The sequence below is a fragment of the Pongo abelii genome, chromosome 5 (genome assembly GCF_028885655.2).
Source record: "Pongo abelii isolate AG06213 chromosome 5, NHGRI_mPonAbe1-v2.0_pri, whole genome shotgun sequence".
Taxonomy (NCBI): Eukaryota; Metazoa; Chordata; class Mammalia; order Primates; family Hominidae; genus Pongo; species Pongo abelii.
The window spans coordinates 171,683,911-171,700,472 of record NC_071990.2 but is presented as its reverse complement, the minus strand read 5'-3'; the positions used below and the strand labels follow the sequence as shown (position 1 = coordinate 171,700,472).

The window sequence follows — 16,562 nt, the reverse complement described above, 5'->3', positions numbered from 1 at the left end:
GAAAGGGGCGTGGGCGCGAGGGGCGGCAGGCTAGTAACCATAGCGGCGCGCGTGGGTCGGCGGGCAAGTAACCGTAGCGGCGCGCGTGGGGCGGAGTGTGGCTTGGTAGTCCTCTGCGTTCCCTCCTGGGAGCTGGGTGCTGTGAGTCCTCCCTTAGCGGGCTGCTCTCGGCGCGGAGTCGGCGCCGAACCCGAGCTGCTGCTCTGGGGCGTGTGCCTAGGGCGCAGGGTTGGAGCGCAGGGGCTGCGCGGTTGCTCGCGGCTCCGCTGAGGTCTCTAGGAAAGGGGGCGATTTGAGGGTTCTGCCGTGACCGCTCCCAGCGGCGGAGACGCGCGCTCTGGACCAGAACCGTTGCACGCTGTCTCGTCACCCGAAGCCGCCTCCTGACGCCGTGCTAGTGCGAGGGTCTGCAGGGGAATTCGGGGCACAAGTCGGGCCGGAGCATCAGGGCGGCCGTGGCGCGAAGACGCAGGATCGGCGCTTTGAGAACTGAGCGCATGTGGAGTTCGGAGGAAAAGGGCGCAGGTGGTTAATTTAATTAAAGCCGCTGTGTATAAGGAGAACTCAGACCTCTTTAAAAGATTCAGTAGTTTAGGAACGAACCAGGACTGTAGAAATGCCCGGCCTCCTGCACCTCCCGTCGGTTCTGTGCTCCGAGGGCGGGAGCGTGGATCCTGAGGGCTCCTTAATTATGCCCCACTGGCCTTTCACCCTGCATGGTAACTACCAGGCTAGGTTTTCCTAACTCGAGCCAAACAGCAAGTTTCTGGCTTGCTTAGTCACTAAAAGAGAAAAATTTCGGTCTTTTGTAATCAGAAGGGAGTAATTTTCTCTTTTTAAAAATATTCGTATATACATTAAAAAAAAAGAAGGAAATGCACAGGATTTTATCAGTGGTACTCCTCGAGTAGTAGAGAGTTTATCTTTTTATGCATTTCTAAGTTTTCTACGATTTACACACACTGCTCTGTACCAGTAAAGGGGTATTAACTCGACAGCTTCCAGTTTATCTGGGATTACTGCCTTGTGTTTACTGACTTAACTTTAAGACTATGGTCTCTTTAGCAATCACTTGTCACTGCCATTTCCTGAAGTGCTTACCTAGTGTTAGGTGCACTAGAATCTCACTAAAATAATAAATTTAGTTTGTTTTCCCTGACTTCTTCTGTGCATGTACGTACATGGATATCCCTGGGGATATCCTGTAACATTGATTATACCTTAGGGTTGGCACAGCAGGGAGAGGAGGTAGGGATAAAAAACTTTATTATTTCTGCATTGTTTAAATGTTTTGCATTGTATTGCTTTTGTAATTTAAAAAAATGTTAAACAATTTATATTAGTGCAGGTAGGTTAAGTGCTGTAGCAATTCACCCCAATAGAACAGTTGCATGTTTCTTGCTCACACAGTCCTGTGTAGCGGTTTCTAGTCAGACGATTCCTTTGGGCAGCTCTCTCCAAGCTGCAGCCTAAAATTCTTCCATCTTGTGGTTTTCTTCCTTAGGCCCTCTGAATTCTCTGCATTTAGCCAGTGGGTGGGGAAAGAAGAGAAGCAGTGCAGGAGGGATTTATGGGCCAGGCACTCGACGACATGGCTGCACTTAATTGCAAGGGAAGCTAGGGAATGTAGTTTAGTTCTGTGTCTAGAAGGAAAGGGAAGTGGCTTAGTGAAAAAGGAACAGCATTTACCGTAGTCTCTCTTCTGGTGACCAAATATCTGCTCCACTCTTGATCCCAGATGGAGAACACACTCTCCCCACCCCAAGGGGGACACTTTGTCAAGGTGCCTAGTGCAACACAGAACATTTCCCAGGATTGCACAGTTCTCTCCATCAGGCCTGGCTGTGGTTCCTCGTGGTCCAGAGCCCTATGGACTAAGAAGACAAACTAGTTGCTCTCCCCACTAAAATGCAGTGGTTAAATATGACCATGGTTTTTGTAACCATCTCCCTTTTGGAAAAGGGAGACACATGGCAGACACTGGTCTATAGCAGTTGTGAAGTGATGCTGGGGTGGAGGTGGGAGGAATTTCCCAACTAGACCCTGATTCTGCTATCTGGGAAGAATTCCCTTGTGCATTGTTCTTTTTCTTTCCTTTGAGACAGGATGTCATTCTGTTGTCCAGGTTGAAGTAGAGTGGCACGATCACAGCTCACTATAGCTTCAACCTCCGTGGCTCAAACGATCCTCCCACATCAGCCTCCCCAGGAGCTGGGGCTATAGGCATGCGCCGCCACGCCTGACTACTTTTTTTTTTTTTTTTTTTAAAGTAGAGACACGGTCTCCCTGTGTTGCCCAGGCTGGTTTTGAACTCCTGGGCTCAAGTGATCCTGCTGCCTCGGCCCCACAAAGTGCTGGGATTGCAGATGTGAGCCACTGTGTCTGGCTTGTTTTCTGAGGCCCTTGATTCTACCCTTGGTCCTTTTCCTCCACGGTCTCATCTGATGTGGCTATGAGGATGCTGTCTTGGAAGGCTGCCATAGTTCACTCCTGGAGCATGGCAGTGGGGACCAGGCAGTCAGCCCTGAGCCCACCGTGTGCCCTTATTCTGTTCTTTGCTTGATATTTATTAGGCCTCATCATGTCCTCACGAGCACAGCAGCTTCTGGTCTGTGTGTATCTTGTCAGCTCTGTGTGCTGGTGATGCCACTGTCGTTCTTCCGGTGTCTACTGTTCAAGCCTGACTTTGTTTTCTTTTGGTCTCCTGGGCAGCTGATAGCCTGAGGTTGTGTGGAACTAAGGCTTGAGTGGGAAGGTAGCCATCCTAAGTCAGATCTTTGCTGAAAGGCCAAGACCTGATGGTCCTTCGTCCCTCCCTGCAGCCTCTCAGGGCACTCAGGTGTCCCAGTGCTGCAGCCCCTGCTCTTCGTACTTTCTTTTCCTGTCCGTTCCGCTTGCACACCAGCCAGTTTTCTAGTCCGATTCCGTGTGTTGGCTGCTAATGCTTATTCTTTGCAATAATTTCCTGTAGGGCTGCAGGATGAGTAAGCCTGTGGTCAGTTTTCTGCGTTATTACAGGTTGTTGCAGTTGAACCTGTTTGTCACTGCCTAACGTGAGTCTTGAGCTTTTCCCCTCCTGAATTTGTTTCTGTGCCCCATCACTCAGTCACTCAGCAACATCCTACAGTGTCACTGAAGCATCCTGCTTCAAGGTACCCACATCAGTCAAGGTAGGCTGACAGAAGTGACCTCAGCTTCATGCAATAAATGTCTCTTGCTTACACAACAGTCCAGCCTGGTGTCCTGGTCACCCTTTAGTGGGAGCAGCACAGGCCGCCAGGTGCCACCACCGTGGCCCCTCTCCTCAGCCTTCGGAGCCCTCCGCCTCCAGCATGAAGGGCTGTGCACGGGCTGTGACAGGACCAAGCCTGTGCATGCGTGGTGTGCTTTCCAGACCAGAAATGGGTGCGCGGCTGCCCTCGACTTCAGAGGCTGGAAATGTGGTCCAGCCATGTTCTTAGTGGTTCCAGGGAGGAAGCAGAAAGAGCTTGGGGAAAACTGGCAGACCACAGAAATAGAAAAATGAATATTTTAACAGATAGAAAAGTAACTTTTTACCCAAATGGTTTTAGGGGCCATCTGACCTCTGTTCAATGGGAGGATAGGTTGCAATTCAGTTAGCTGCCCTGGACTCATGTCGTCGACACGGACACGTGTGTGTGTGTGTGTGTGTGTGTGTGTGTGTCAGTGTGTCCCTGACGATGTTTCTGCCTGCACCAGACACTCCCTCATCCCTGTCTGTACCACCCTGCCATGGAGCAGGAGAGGCAGGAGAGGTAGGCATTGAAGCTGAGAACACCGAGGAACGGAGGTGTGGGGCAGCTGGAGAGGTGGGACATCAGCTCGTGCACACTGGGGCCAGACTGACCCAGAGATTTCTGAGCGCAGGCTAGTGCTTCCTCGTGAAGGTGGCTTATGTGTCCTGACAAGGCTTCCTTCCCTCCTTGGCTTCACACCATTGTTTCTGTGAACTCTTCACACTAGTGAGTCATGGTGTTATTTGTTTACTATGCACACATCAGGAAATGCAAGCACATTCATATACTGTCTGTAGGGACCAGCCCCACAGGGTCGGTGGGTCTCTCCCCGTTCGTGGAGATGAGAGAGTATAGAAATAAAGACACAAGACAAAGAGATAAAAGACAGCTGGGCCCGGGGGACCACTACCACCAATGTGCGGAGACCGGTAGTGGCCCCTGAATATCTGGCTGCGCTGTTATTTATTGGATACAAAGCAAAAGGGGCAGGATAAGGAGTGTGACTCATCTCCAATGATAGGTAAGGTCACGTGGGTCACATGTCCACTGGACGGGGCCCTTCCCTGCCTGGCAGCCAAGGGAGAGAGAGAGACAAAGAGAGAAACAACTTACACCATTATTTCTGCTTATTAGAGACTTTTAGTACTTTCACTAATTTTGCTACTGCTATCTAGAAGGCAGAGCCAGGCATACAGGATGGAACCTGAAGGCGGACTAGGAGTGTGACCGCTGAAGCACAGCATCACCGGGAGACGGTTAGGCCTCCGGATAACTGCGGGCAAGCCTGACTAATGTCAGGCCCTCCAGAAGAGGTGGAGGAGCAGAGTCTTCTCTAAACTCCCCCGGGGAAAGGGAGACTCCCTTTCCCGGTCTGCTAAGTAGCCAGTGTTTTTCCTTGACACTGAGGCTACCGCTAGACCTTGGTCCGCCTGGCAACAGGTGTCTTCCCAGACGCTGGCGTCACCGCTAGACCGAGGAGCCCTCTGGTGGCCCTGTCTGGGCATAACAGAAGGCTCGCACTCTTGTCTTCTGGTCACTTCTCACTATGTCCCCTCAGCTCCTAACTCTATATGGCCTGGTTTTTCCTAGGTTATGATTATAGAGTGAGGATTATTATAATATTGGAATAAAGAGTAATTGCTACAAACTAATGATTAATGATATTCATATATAATCATATCTAAGATCTATATCTGGTATAACTTGTTTTATATTTTGTTATACTGGAACAGCTCGTGTACTCGGTCTCTTGCCTCGGCACCTGGGTGGCTTGCCGCCCACACTGTCTTTATTTTGGAAGTAATTCCAGTGATATCAGATGTTGGGTGTCAGGAGATAGTTTTTTGTTGTTTTTGCTTTTGTTTGTTTTTGAGACAGGATCTCGCTCTGTCGTGCAGGCTGGAGTGCAGTGGCACAATCTTGGCTCACCACAACCTCCGCCTCCCAGGTTCAAGTGATTCTCCCGCCTCAGCCTTCCAAGTAGCTGGGACTACAGGCACGCGCCACCATGCCCAGCTAATTTTTGTATTATTAGTAGAGATGGGGCTTCACTATGTTGGCCAGGCTGGTTCTTGAACTCCTGACCTCGTGATCCACCCGCCTCAGCCTCCCAAAGTGCTGGGAATACAGGCATGAGCAGCTGCGCCCGGCGTCTGCTTTTGTTTTTAAGACATGAAGGGGTTCCTGTGCTTCAGGCATGGAAGAGGTCTTCAGGTCTTCGGATTGTCTTTCTCCTATGACCCTGGGCTCTCTGACCCCAAACCTTTCACCAAACCCGTTTCGATCGGACAGCTTTTTATATGTGTGCAGGCATACATATGTGTGTGCACGTTTGGGTGCATGTGTGAGATTCTTTGTGTGCATGTGTGTATACAGGTGTGAGATTTTGTGTGTGTGCATGCATGTGTGTATGTGATCTCTTTCTTCACAACTGCCCATACCTTAACTTCTTCCTCGTAAGCTTCACTGTGCCATTCTTCCCAAGATCTCCTAGCACCGTCTCAACCCTTGGGTCACCCTGGACTCTTGCTGTCGGTTGCTTGTTCTAGTCTTACTTCAGGGTTCAGTCCTGATAGGACACAGATCACTGTGTAGACGTATGTAGGGTATCGTCATTTCATTTCTACAGTTTTCCTTTTGTAGGCACTTGTATTTGTTTGTTAATTGTGCTATGACAAACTAATGCAGATTTGGTGGTTTAAAACAGTGCAAATGGATTATCTTATGGTTCTGGAGGTCACAAATCCAGAATGGGTCTCAAACTGCTAAAATCAGGGTGGAATTGGGGCTGGCTCCTTCCAGAGTCTTTGGGTGAAAACTCCTTTCTGTGCCTTTTCCAGCTTCTAGAGGCCACCACAGGCCTCAGCTCCTGGTTCCTTTTTCTGTCTTGAGAGCCGGTAACCACAGCAGGTTGAGTCCTTCCCACAGTGCATCATCATCCCAACTCTTCTCTCTCTAGCTTAGTTAAGGAAAGTATTTAAATTGAACATACCCAGAGAATCCAGGATAATCTCTCTTTTGAAGCCCATCTGATTAGTAACCTCAATTCGCTTGGCTGTGTAGCCTAATGTTTGCAGAGGTTCTGGGGATTAGCATGCGGACATCTTAGGGAGAGTGTTATTCTGTCACCACCGTGCCCTGGGGTATTTAGACTCCTCACCATTCAGCTCATAGGTACTATTTTATGTAATTGGTGCAAAAGGGCAACGCTGGGTGCTCTGTAATCATTTAGAAATGAGAGACGCAAGATGGCTTTCTGAGTGTTACCCTCTAAAATGGACACACTGTGGACTAGAGAAGCGATATCTGTTTCTTCCACAGTTACTTGAAAGAAATTTTGGTGCAATGCCTAGAGGAAGCCACAGTAGATGTTTCAGCATTTGACATAACATATCCAAAACAGAATCTATGCTTCTTCCCTGCCAAACCTGTTCTTCCCGAGCTCAGTAAGTGGGGTCTCTTGTTGTTCAGGCCAGAAAGCTAGGAGCCACTCCTGATTCCTCAAATTCCTTTTCAGCAACCAACCCGTACTGGCTTCCATCGGTCCTAGCTCAGAAATAACATGTGCTGTCCGTTTGTTTAAACCCTGCTCTTAGGCTCCAGCACCAATGATCTTTTGAAAAATAGAAGTTTTAAATTTGTAAATATTTATTCCATTAAAGTTTTTGTTTGTCCTTCTTGATATTTTTATACTTCTAAGCATTACTATTTTTGTTGTCTCAGCATCCACGTCCTCTTTGGGCAAAAGCACCTGAATTTCCTCTGGGCTACCACCCTTCTCCCTCTGCTGGCTGGGACTCAGTGGAGAGGTCTGTCTCCCAGGCCTGAGTTCTTGGCATCATTTCATCCTTCTGATTACATGATTAATTCAAACATGGAAAGTGTCTCAGACTGGCCCAAACTCATGAGAAATGTTCAAGGATTAATGGAAAGAGATGCTTTCTTCCCCAGCGCCCTGCAACATGGGAGGCCACACTTGGGTGATGCTGGCCATCTTTTCGCCACTGCATAGGAACAGACAATGAGCAGCACCTAGACAGGTGGAGCTGAGGGTTGGGGAGACCAGGGGGCTGTCCTGACGGTGTCGATGAAGCTGCTGTAGCCAGTCATGTGCTAACTTTTTAATTACACATTAAACTCCTTTTCTCTCCATTGGATTAGGTTGAGCTTGCTTTCTCTTCTGAGACACAAAGTAAACTTAATTTTTCAATGTCATTTTTTAAAACATCTGCATTGTATTCCACTTAATGTAAGAACCGTTGCTACATTTCATATTATAGTGTTATGATGGACAGCCTTGAAGAAATACATTTTGGGAAAGGTAGAATGATTTACTTGTTATACATTTATGAAAGTAGAATGTTTGATTGCCAGATAGTTAAGTTTATGTCAATTTATTCTCTTACCAGCAGTGTATGTGGAAATGTTTGTGTGTGTGTGCATTGATGATTTATTTATTTATTTATTTATTTATTTGAGACGGAGTTTCGCTCTTGTCGTCCAGGCTGGAATGCAACAGTGCAATCTCAGCTCACTGCATACTCAGCCTCCCAGGTTCAAGCGATGATGCTCCTGCCTCAGCCTCCTGAGTAGCTGGGATTACAGGCGCCTGCCACCATGCCCGGCTAATTTTTGTATTTTTAGTAGAGAGGGGGTTTCACCATGTTGGTCAGGATGGCCTCAAACTCCTGACCTTGTGATCTGCCCACCTCGGCCTCCCAAAGTATAGGGATTACAGATGTGAGCCACTGCGCCCGGCCTGACTGTTACATTTAGCAAGGCACAAATACATGTTAATTTTATTTGTGCTACGGTGTAGTTTAAGTCCATTCTTTCTTTGTTAACTTTCTGTTTTGATGACCTTTCTAGGCTGTCAGTGGAGTATTGAAATTCCCCAGTATTATTGTGTTGCTATGTCATTTCTTAGGTCTAGTCATAATTGTTTTATGAAGTTGGGAGCTTCTGTGTTAGATGTGAATATATTTAGGATTGTGATATTTTCCTATTGGACTAATCCTTTTATCATTGTATAATGTCCCTCTTTGTCTTTTTTTTTTTTTTAAACTGTTGTTGCTTTCAAGTCTATTTGTTTTGTCTTATGTAAGAATAGCTTCTCCTGCTTGCTTTTTGTTTCCATTTGTGTGGAATATCTTTTTCCTCTCTTTTACCTTAAGTTTATGTGAGTTCCTATGTATTACATGAGTCTCTTGAAGACACCGGATACTTGATTGGTGTATTTTTATCCATTCTGCCATTCTGTATCTTTCGAGTGGAGCACTTAGACCATTTACATTCAGCGTTAGTATTGAGATGTGGGGTACTGCTCTATTCATTATGTTCTTGCCTAAATACCCTTTTTTCATTGTGTTATTGTTTATAGGGCCTGTGAGATTTACGTTTTAAGGAGGTTCTTTTTTGGTGTATTTCAAGGTTTTGTTTCAACATTTAGAACTCGTTTTACCGTTTCTTGTAGTGCTGGCTTGGTAGTAGCAAATTCTCTCAGCATTTGTTTGTCTAAAAAAGACTTTATCTTTCCTTCATTTGTGAAGCTTAGTTTTGCTGGATACAAAATTCTTAGCTGACAATCATTTTGTTTAAGGAGGGTAAAGATATGACCCCGATCCCTTCTGGCTTGTAAATTTTCTGCTGAGAAGTCAGCTGTTAATCTGATAGGTTTTCCTTTATAGGTTACCTGATGCTTTTGTCTCACAGCTCTAAAGATTCTTTCATTCTTCCTGACTTTAGATAACCAGATGGCTATACCTAGGTCATGATCGTTTTGTGATGAATTTCTCAGGAGTTCTTTGAGAGAGTATTGGCTGCTGTGTTAGAAGGGGTATATAAGCTTTCCCTGAGTTGGCCAGGGGAGGCATTCTGGTTTCTCAGGTGATGGGCAGGGCCATAGGGTTCTCGAGAGTTTATGTCTTTTGTGTTCGCTACCAGGGTGGGTAGAGAAAAACCATCAGATGGGGCAGGGTTGGGTGGATCTGGGCTCAGAGTCTCCCTGGGCAGGGCTTGCTGCGGCTGCTGTGGGAGATGTGGAGGTGGTTCTTGGGCCAATGGAGTTATTATGTTCCAGAGGGCATTATGGCTGTGTCTGCTGCATCACATAGGTTGCCAGGGAAGTGGGGGAAAGCCGGTAGTGAAAGGCCTCACCCAGCTCCCACGCAGTTTGTGAGGCTGGTCTTGCTCCCACAGTGCCCAGCTAACAGCGCCAGGTTTAGATGCAGACAGCCTGTGTGTGGGACTCAGCCCTGCCCCAGGCTATAAGTTCCGCGCTGAGAAAACGAGCATGGCTGGCTTTCAGGTCTTGCCCCTCCCCATCTGTCCACAATGTTGGCAGCTCCTGTGCTCATATCTGTAGCACTTCCCTTTTACCCACTCCTGATTCTGCTCAAGGAAGTTCATGCCCAGTCTAAATTATCACATAATTCACTTGGAAGCTTCTTTCACCCTATGACCTCTCCCTAATTCCTCTGGCTGTGTTTTCTGAGGGAGGACCCCTGTGAGATGCAGTCAGGGATGGCTTCCCTGGACTCGAACTGGAGACTGGGAGTGCCTACAAGGCTCTTCTCACTGCTGCTTCTACTTTTATATTTTGCTTGGCTGCCTAAATATGCTTCAGCTCTAGGTAAGGTTACATCCTTCTCCTGTGATATCGATTTTTAGATTCCCCAGTGGGGGTGTTTGTTTGGAGGCAGTTTTCCCCCCTCTCACATTTTGGGAACTCACAGTTTTTTGCCTATCTCATGGAATTTGCAGTGGCCTGCTGCCTCTTTAAGAGGATCTGAGAATTCTTTTAAGTTTTTTTGGTACATTCCTGCAGTGGTTCTTGGAACAAAACTTCACAGTATGAGTCTCCACATGCCTTTCAGTCCATCCTAGTGGGAGATGCACATTAATCCTGCCTCCTATCTGCCATCTTCTTGCCTAACCGCTTTAAGGGGTTATTGTAAGAATGATATAATCTATGTACTCATATATAGAAATCTGCTTATTAATGTCTACAAAAGTGGTTTGTAAACTGCAAATTGGCATACAAGTACTATTATTTGTAAAATGTGCTGCCGAATTCTATGGGACTTACAGAAGAGAGTAAGATAATTATACTGCAACAAAAGTTTATGTTGAAGAAAAAGATGGAACTCAATCACAATTTGATGAGTGTATTATTAGCATTTTTGAAACAACTATAATTTTTTATGTATTCTTCGTCTGTCTCCCAAGATGTTTTGTGCTTTGGGAAGCGGTGGATCTGGTGACAGCAGCTTCATATTGTTCCCTCAGGACACATCTGCCCAGCACCTACTGCCATGCTCAAGTTACTGAATAACTGTGGTAGCTTTGGAAGGTGTAGCTATTTTCATATGACACTCAAAGTATCTTTGCAAATATTAAAAAAAATGTGAGATAAAAATTGTGAATTGGAGACAAATGTGCTTTAAAATAATGTACACATGCTTTTGTTTTGTTTTCCTCCAAATATTGAGAATTTTCAAGCCTTTAAAAATTACCTTTTTTTAAAAAAAAATTTAATTTAATGTAATTATTTTGAGACAGAGTCTAGCTCTGTTGCCCAGGTTAGAATGCAGTGGCGCGATCTCGGCTCACTGCAAGCTCTGCCTCCCGGGTTCACGCCATTCTCCTGCCTCAGCCTCCTGAGTAGCTGAGACCACAGGCGCCCGCCACCACACCCTGCTAATTTTTTGTATTTTTAGTAGAGATGGGGTTTCACCATGTTAGCCAGGATGGTCTCGATCTCCTGACCTCGTGATCCGCCCGCCTCGGCCTCCCAAAGTGCTGGGATTACAGGCGTGAGCCACCGCGCCCAGCCTCTTTTGAAGTATTTTCAGAAGATGATCTCAAGTGGTCAGTTCTCCTTTGCCTCACTTCTCGTGAAACTCTGCTCCCCCCTGCACACAGGAAATTGTTATTGCTGCCCCGCCCGCAGCACAGAGGTGGTGCTGAGCGGTCACACTTTGCACTGGAATGTCAGACTTCTCAGTCAAGGGGCTGGGAGGCAGGCAGCAGAAGGTCCTGCTGATGAGTAGCACCCTACAGTGCTCTTTCTTTCTCTGCAATTCTTGTCTGACCGAGGGTCCTTCAGACAGAGGATTCCATCCTAGCAGTCCGGCCATGGATCCATGTCCCGCTGCCTCCTAAGGGCAAAATAGTTTAGATGGTGTGAAGTGCTGGGAAGGAGGTGGATGGGGTAGGGGGGCAGGGATGGGAGCCAGCTCTCAGGGGCCTCTGCTGAGACCTGGAGAATGGGAAGAGCTCCCAGGGTGCAGAGATGAGGAGGAATGGAACATGAAGATAAAGTGTGCGTCCTGAGGCAATAAAAGCCCTGCTGTGTTGTAAGAGCTGGAAGAAAGAGTAAATAGAAAAGAGTAGCAGTGGAGGGAGGAGCCGGTGAAGAGGGAGAGAGAGGCAGAGGTTGGGTTAGCAGAATCTCTCAGGGCCAGCACAAGGAGCACACGGGTAGATTTTTCGAATCCACGTGACCAGCATGAGGGCTGCATGGGTGGATCCTCTGAATCCACGTGACCAGCATGAGGGCTGCATGGGTGGATCCTCTGAATCCACGTGACCAGCATGAGGGCTGCATGGGTGGATCCTCTGAATCCACGTGACCAGCATGAGGGCTGCATGGGTGGATCCTCTGAATCCGCGTGACCAGTGTGAGGGCCTCATGGGTGGGCCGTTGACTACCCACAGCATGCATGACCCCACTGGATGTTTGGGTGCTTGCCCATCACTTTCTAAGCAGGTCTGTTGTCTGTGCCTTCAGGTGCATCTATTGCCGGCCTGCAGTGGGGTGTGGGGTACAACAGAATCAAGGATGACCCCAGCGCCATTCCCACGTGTTTCTGAAGTGGTTGTGCTGTAAAGTTAAGTGTAAAGTTGGATGAAGATCTGAAACTTTTTATCTTTGTCAGTGTTTCATTAGTTTATGCTTTATGAAACATAGCCAGTGAATCACTGATTATAGAACCTGTGGTAGCTTAACTGTAATTACATAGGGTGTTGTGAAATTGTTGAATAAAGCCCAGGTTAGTTATGGGAGATGTGGGCTCCAATTGCAGTTTCCTAACAACTGATTTGCTGTGGTCAATTCAGAAAATAACTTTGCGTCTTAGTCATTTCAGTAACCAACGTTTAGAACGCTAAGTGCCAGCGCTGCACCCATGCCACATGGATCATTGTTTAGTCTTTGCCTCTCAGTAACTGCTCTCATTTGACAGTTGTGGAAGCTGATCGAGGAAGCCTAAGCAGGCTCTGTGAAGTGGGAATAGTGGTATTTGAGTCAAAGTTTGCTTAACTGGAAAGCCAATGAGAGGAATGGAGCAGTTGAGAATGTGGAAGCTCCAGAGTTTTCAGCAATTTCTCTCCTTTTTTCTTGGGGTGAGGAGAGGTAAATAAATAGGTGTGATGTGGTATGTGTGTGTGGTCAAGCTAGTAACTATCAATAGGTAATAGACTTTTTTTCTATATTAAATATGATACCTAAAGTCATCTCATATGTACTTTTTGTTTTCAGATCGAAGATGGAAAATCCCCAAGACATTTTCTCAAGTAATGGTGGCTGTCTAATTGATATAGTTATAGAAAAATACCTGGTTGAATCCAAGGAGTCTGTGTCTCATGTTCAGCTTGCTTGCAGCATGCAGGACTGTGCTTTCCCTTTGGATGGGACTGAACTTTGTATATGGAACACTGAGGATCCTTCTCATCAGGTATTGAACAAGTTATATGTCCAGTGCCATGAAGGCCTTGCCTTTGTCTCTCCATGTCTTTGATGCTGTTTGGACAGCATTACCCTCTGTGGATTCAGCTACCAACTATGGGAGAAAAATATCAATAAAAACATTGTATATAGATATTTATTTATTTTATTTTTAAATTTACTTTTATGTATTTTATAATATTTTTATATTTAGAACACAAGTGATCTGGAATTAATTTAATAATTTTCTTCAGTAAGAAACTGATTGAAATGGTTCATCTTAATATAATCAAGTTTCCTACATTCGAATGTTTAGGTTGACCTTTCTCACTTTTTCGGTGAAGTATAAACTACTTAGAAAAAAAAAGTTCCTCATAATAAGTGCATGTTGTAATGACACTAACTAAATGAATATGCCCAGGTAGCCACCCCTAGGTCATGCCTCTTCTCCATCAGTGCCCACTTCTCTCCTCCCCAAAAGGCAACACTATCTTGGCTTCTAATACCACAGGTTAGTTTTGCTTGGATGAACTTTATATAAATGTGATTATACATTACGTACTTTTTTGTGCTGGTTTCTTTGATTAATCAGCATGTTTATGAGATTCATCCATGTTGTTCATTTTCATTGCTACACAGTATTAGGATTTATTAGGTACCACTGTGCCCTTTTTGAAAGGCTAAAATAAAAATACATTTTTATTATAGAGTAATAAGTAGAATTACATTCTACTTATGTAAATAGAACACACTTTATCCATTTTTATTATAGAATGATAAATAGAATTACATTCTACTTACGTAAATAGACCACACTTTATGCATGCTTCTGTTGGTAGACATTTGTTGTATTTCAGTTTTTTGGCTGGTAGATTCTTTCCTATGTCTTTTGGTGCACACACACATAATTGCTGAGTTGTAAAGGATACATAAGCAGTTGACTCTTGAACAACATGGGTTTGAACTGTGCCAGTTCACTTATACGTGGATTTTTTTCAACGCAATGTGGGTCAAAACTATAGAATTTTCAGGATATGAAAACTGCATATTTGGAGGGGCACCTTTTCATATATGTGGAATCCACACAGCCAACTGTGGGATGTGGGTGTACACAGATTTTGGTTTGTGTGGGGTTCCTGGAATGAATCCCTCATGATAGTGAGGGATGTCTATATTCGGTAGATAATGCCAAGCAGATTTCCAAATTGGATGTGCCAATCTGTATTTTTTCTAATGGTGTGTGACTTTCCATTGAACCATATCTTCACCTACACTTGTTTATTTTTATTTTAGCCTTTCAAAAAGGGCATAGTGGTACCTAATTATAATTAGTAATTCCGTGATTATTAAAGAGATTTAGCACATTTTTGCACATTTATTGGCCATTTAGATATTCTTTTTTGTGACATGTATTTTCAAATCTCTTGCCATTTTTTTCATTGGATTATCTGTCTTTTTTCTATTGATTTGAAGGAGTTCTTTATATTATAAATATTGGCTTTCTGTCCCTTTAGTTTGCATTTTCTAGAGTTTTATGTAAATAGAATCATATGGCAATTTAATTTTTATTGACGTGTAATAGTTGTACATATTTTGACGGTATATGGAATATTTTGATACAAGTATACAGTGTGTTATGATCAAATCAGGATAATTGGGATGGCCATCACCTCAAACATTTATCTTTTTACTGTGTTGGTAACATAGTTTTTTTTTCTTCTGGCTATTTTGAATTATATAATAAGTTATTATTAACTGTAATATTCCTACTATACTATTGAATATGAGAACTTATTCTTACTATCTAACTGTATTTTTTATCCCTTCTCTGACTTCTTTTCATTCTCCCCAATTCCCTTCCCAGCCTCTAGTAACCACCATTCTACTCCCCACTTCCACGAGATCCACTTTTTAAGTTTCCACATATGAGTAAGAACATGTGATATTTGTCTTTCTGTGCTTGGCTTATTTCATTTAACATAATGACCTCCAGTTCCATCCATGTTGCTACAAATGACAGGATTTCAGTCTTTTTTATGGCAGAATAGTATTCCATTGTGTATATGTACCACATTTCTTTATCCATTTATCTGTGGATGGACACTTAGGTTGATTCCATATTTTGGCTGTTGTGATAGTGCTGCAATAAATGTGGGAGTGCATTATTATATAATGTAATTACTTGTCTCTTTGTACAGCTTTTAACTTGATATCTGTTTTATCTGATGTAAGTATAGCTACTCCTGCTTGCTTTTGGTTTCCATTTGCATGAAATATATTTTCCCATCCCTTCACTTTAAGACTATGTGTGTCTTTATTGGTGAGATGAGTTTCTTGTAGTCCACATACAGTTGGGTCATATTTTTCTTTTTATTCGGCCAGTCGATATCTTTTAATAGGGAATGTTATTTATTTACATTCAGGGTTATTGATAGGTAACGACTCATTCCTGTCATTTTATTGATTGTTTTCTAGTTGTATATCTTTTGTTCCTTACTTCTTTTACTGTTTGTTTTTTCAGTTGGGTGGTTTTCTATAGATTTGATTCCTTTGTCTTTCTCCTTTGTGTATTGGTTCTACCAGGGAGTTTTACAGTTTTCCATGTTTTCATGATGGTGGTTATCATCATTCTACTTCCAGATAAAAGACTCCCTTGAGCATTTCTTGTAAGACCAGTCTAGTGGTGATGAATTCCTTGAGTTTTGTCTCTGAAGATTTAATTTGTCCTTCATTTCTTAAAAATAGCTTTGCTGGATATAATATTCTTGGCTGGAAGTTTATTTTCTTTCAGTACTTTGAATATAGCAACCAATTCCCTCCTGAACTGTAAGGTTTCTGCCAAAAAATATGCTGTTAGTCAAATAGAAATTCCCTTATATGTGACTTGATGCTTTACTCTTGCTGCTTTAATTTTTTCTTTGTCTTTCGATTTTGACAATTTGACTATAATGTACCTCTAAAAGGACCTATTTGGTTTGAAACTATTTGGTTATTCGAGCTTCCTGGACCTGGATTTCCATCTCTTTCCCAAGACTTGAGACGTTCTCTGCTATGATTTATTAAATATGTTTTCCTCACCTTCTCCCTTATCTTCTTCTGCTAGAATGCCCATATTATGAATATTTATTTGCTTAGTGATGTCTCATAAATCACATAGGCTTTATTCTTTGTTATTCTTTATTCTTTTTTTGTCTGCTGGTATTATTTCAAAAGTCCTGTCTTCAAGTTCAGAAATTCTTTCTTCAGCTTGATCAAGCCTAGTTGCTTAATATAGTTGTTAAAGCTCTCAATTATGTTTTTAAATTTTATTCATTGAATTTTTTAACTCTAGGATTTCCCTTTGGTTCTTTTTAAAATAATATCTATTTCTTTGTTGAATTTCTCATTCAAATCATGAGTTGTTTTCCTGATTTTGTTGAATTGTCTATCTGTATTCTCTTGAATCTCAATGAATTTCCTTAAAATTATTATTTTGAATTCTTTTTCTGACGTTTCATATATTTTCTTAGGATTGGTGTCTGTTACTGGAAAATTGTTGTTTTCCTTTGGAGGTGACTTTTTGTTGTTGTTTGTTTTTG

At 43.7% G+C, this 16,562-nt stretch overlaps 1 protein-coding gene across 37 annotated transcripts in view; it reads left to right on the top strand.

Moving 5' to 3' along the window:
• Positions 1-53: 53 nt before the first annotated feature.
• The window catches only part of WDR27 (WD repeat domain 27), a 250,253-nt gene continuing 233,744 nt past the window's right edge, over positions 54-16,562 (top strand). For 31 of the 37 annotated variants that reach the window (XR_008526607.2, XR_008526609.2, XM_054558503.2 and 28 more), the window contains exons 1-2: positions 192-525; positions 12,799-12,994. Coding sequence is in view for 35 of the 37 variants with exons in the window: in XM_054558503.2 (XP_054414478.1) it covers positions 12,806-12,994 (189 nt within the window). In the remaining 2 variants the exon portion in view is untranslated. The other 6 variants (XM_054558493.2, XM_054558492.2, XM_054558511.2 and 3 more) reach the window with 6 other exon arrangements.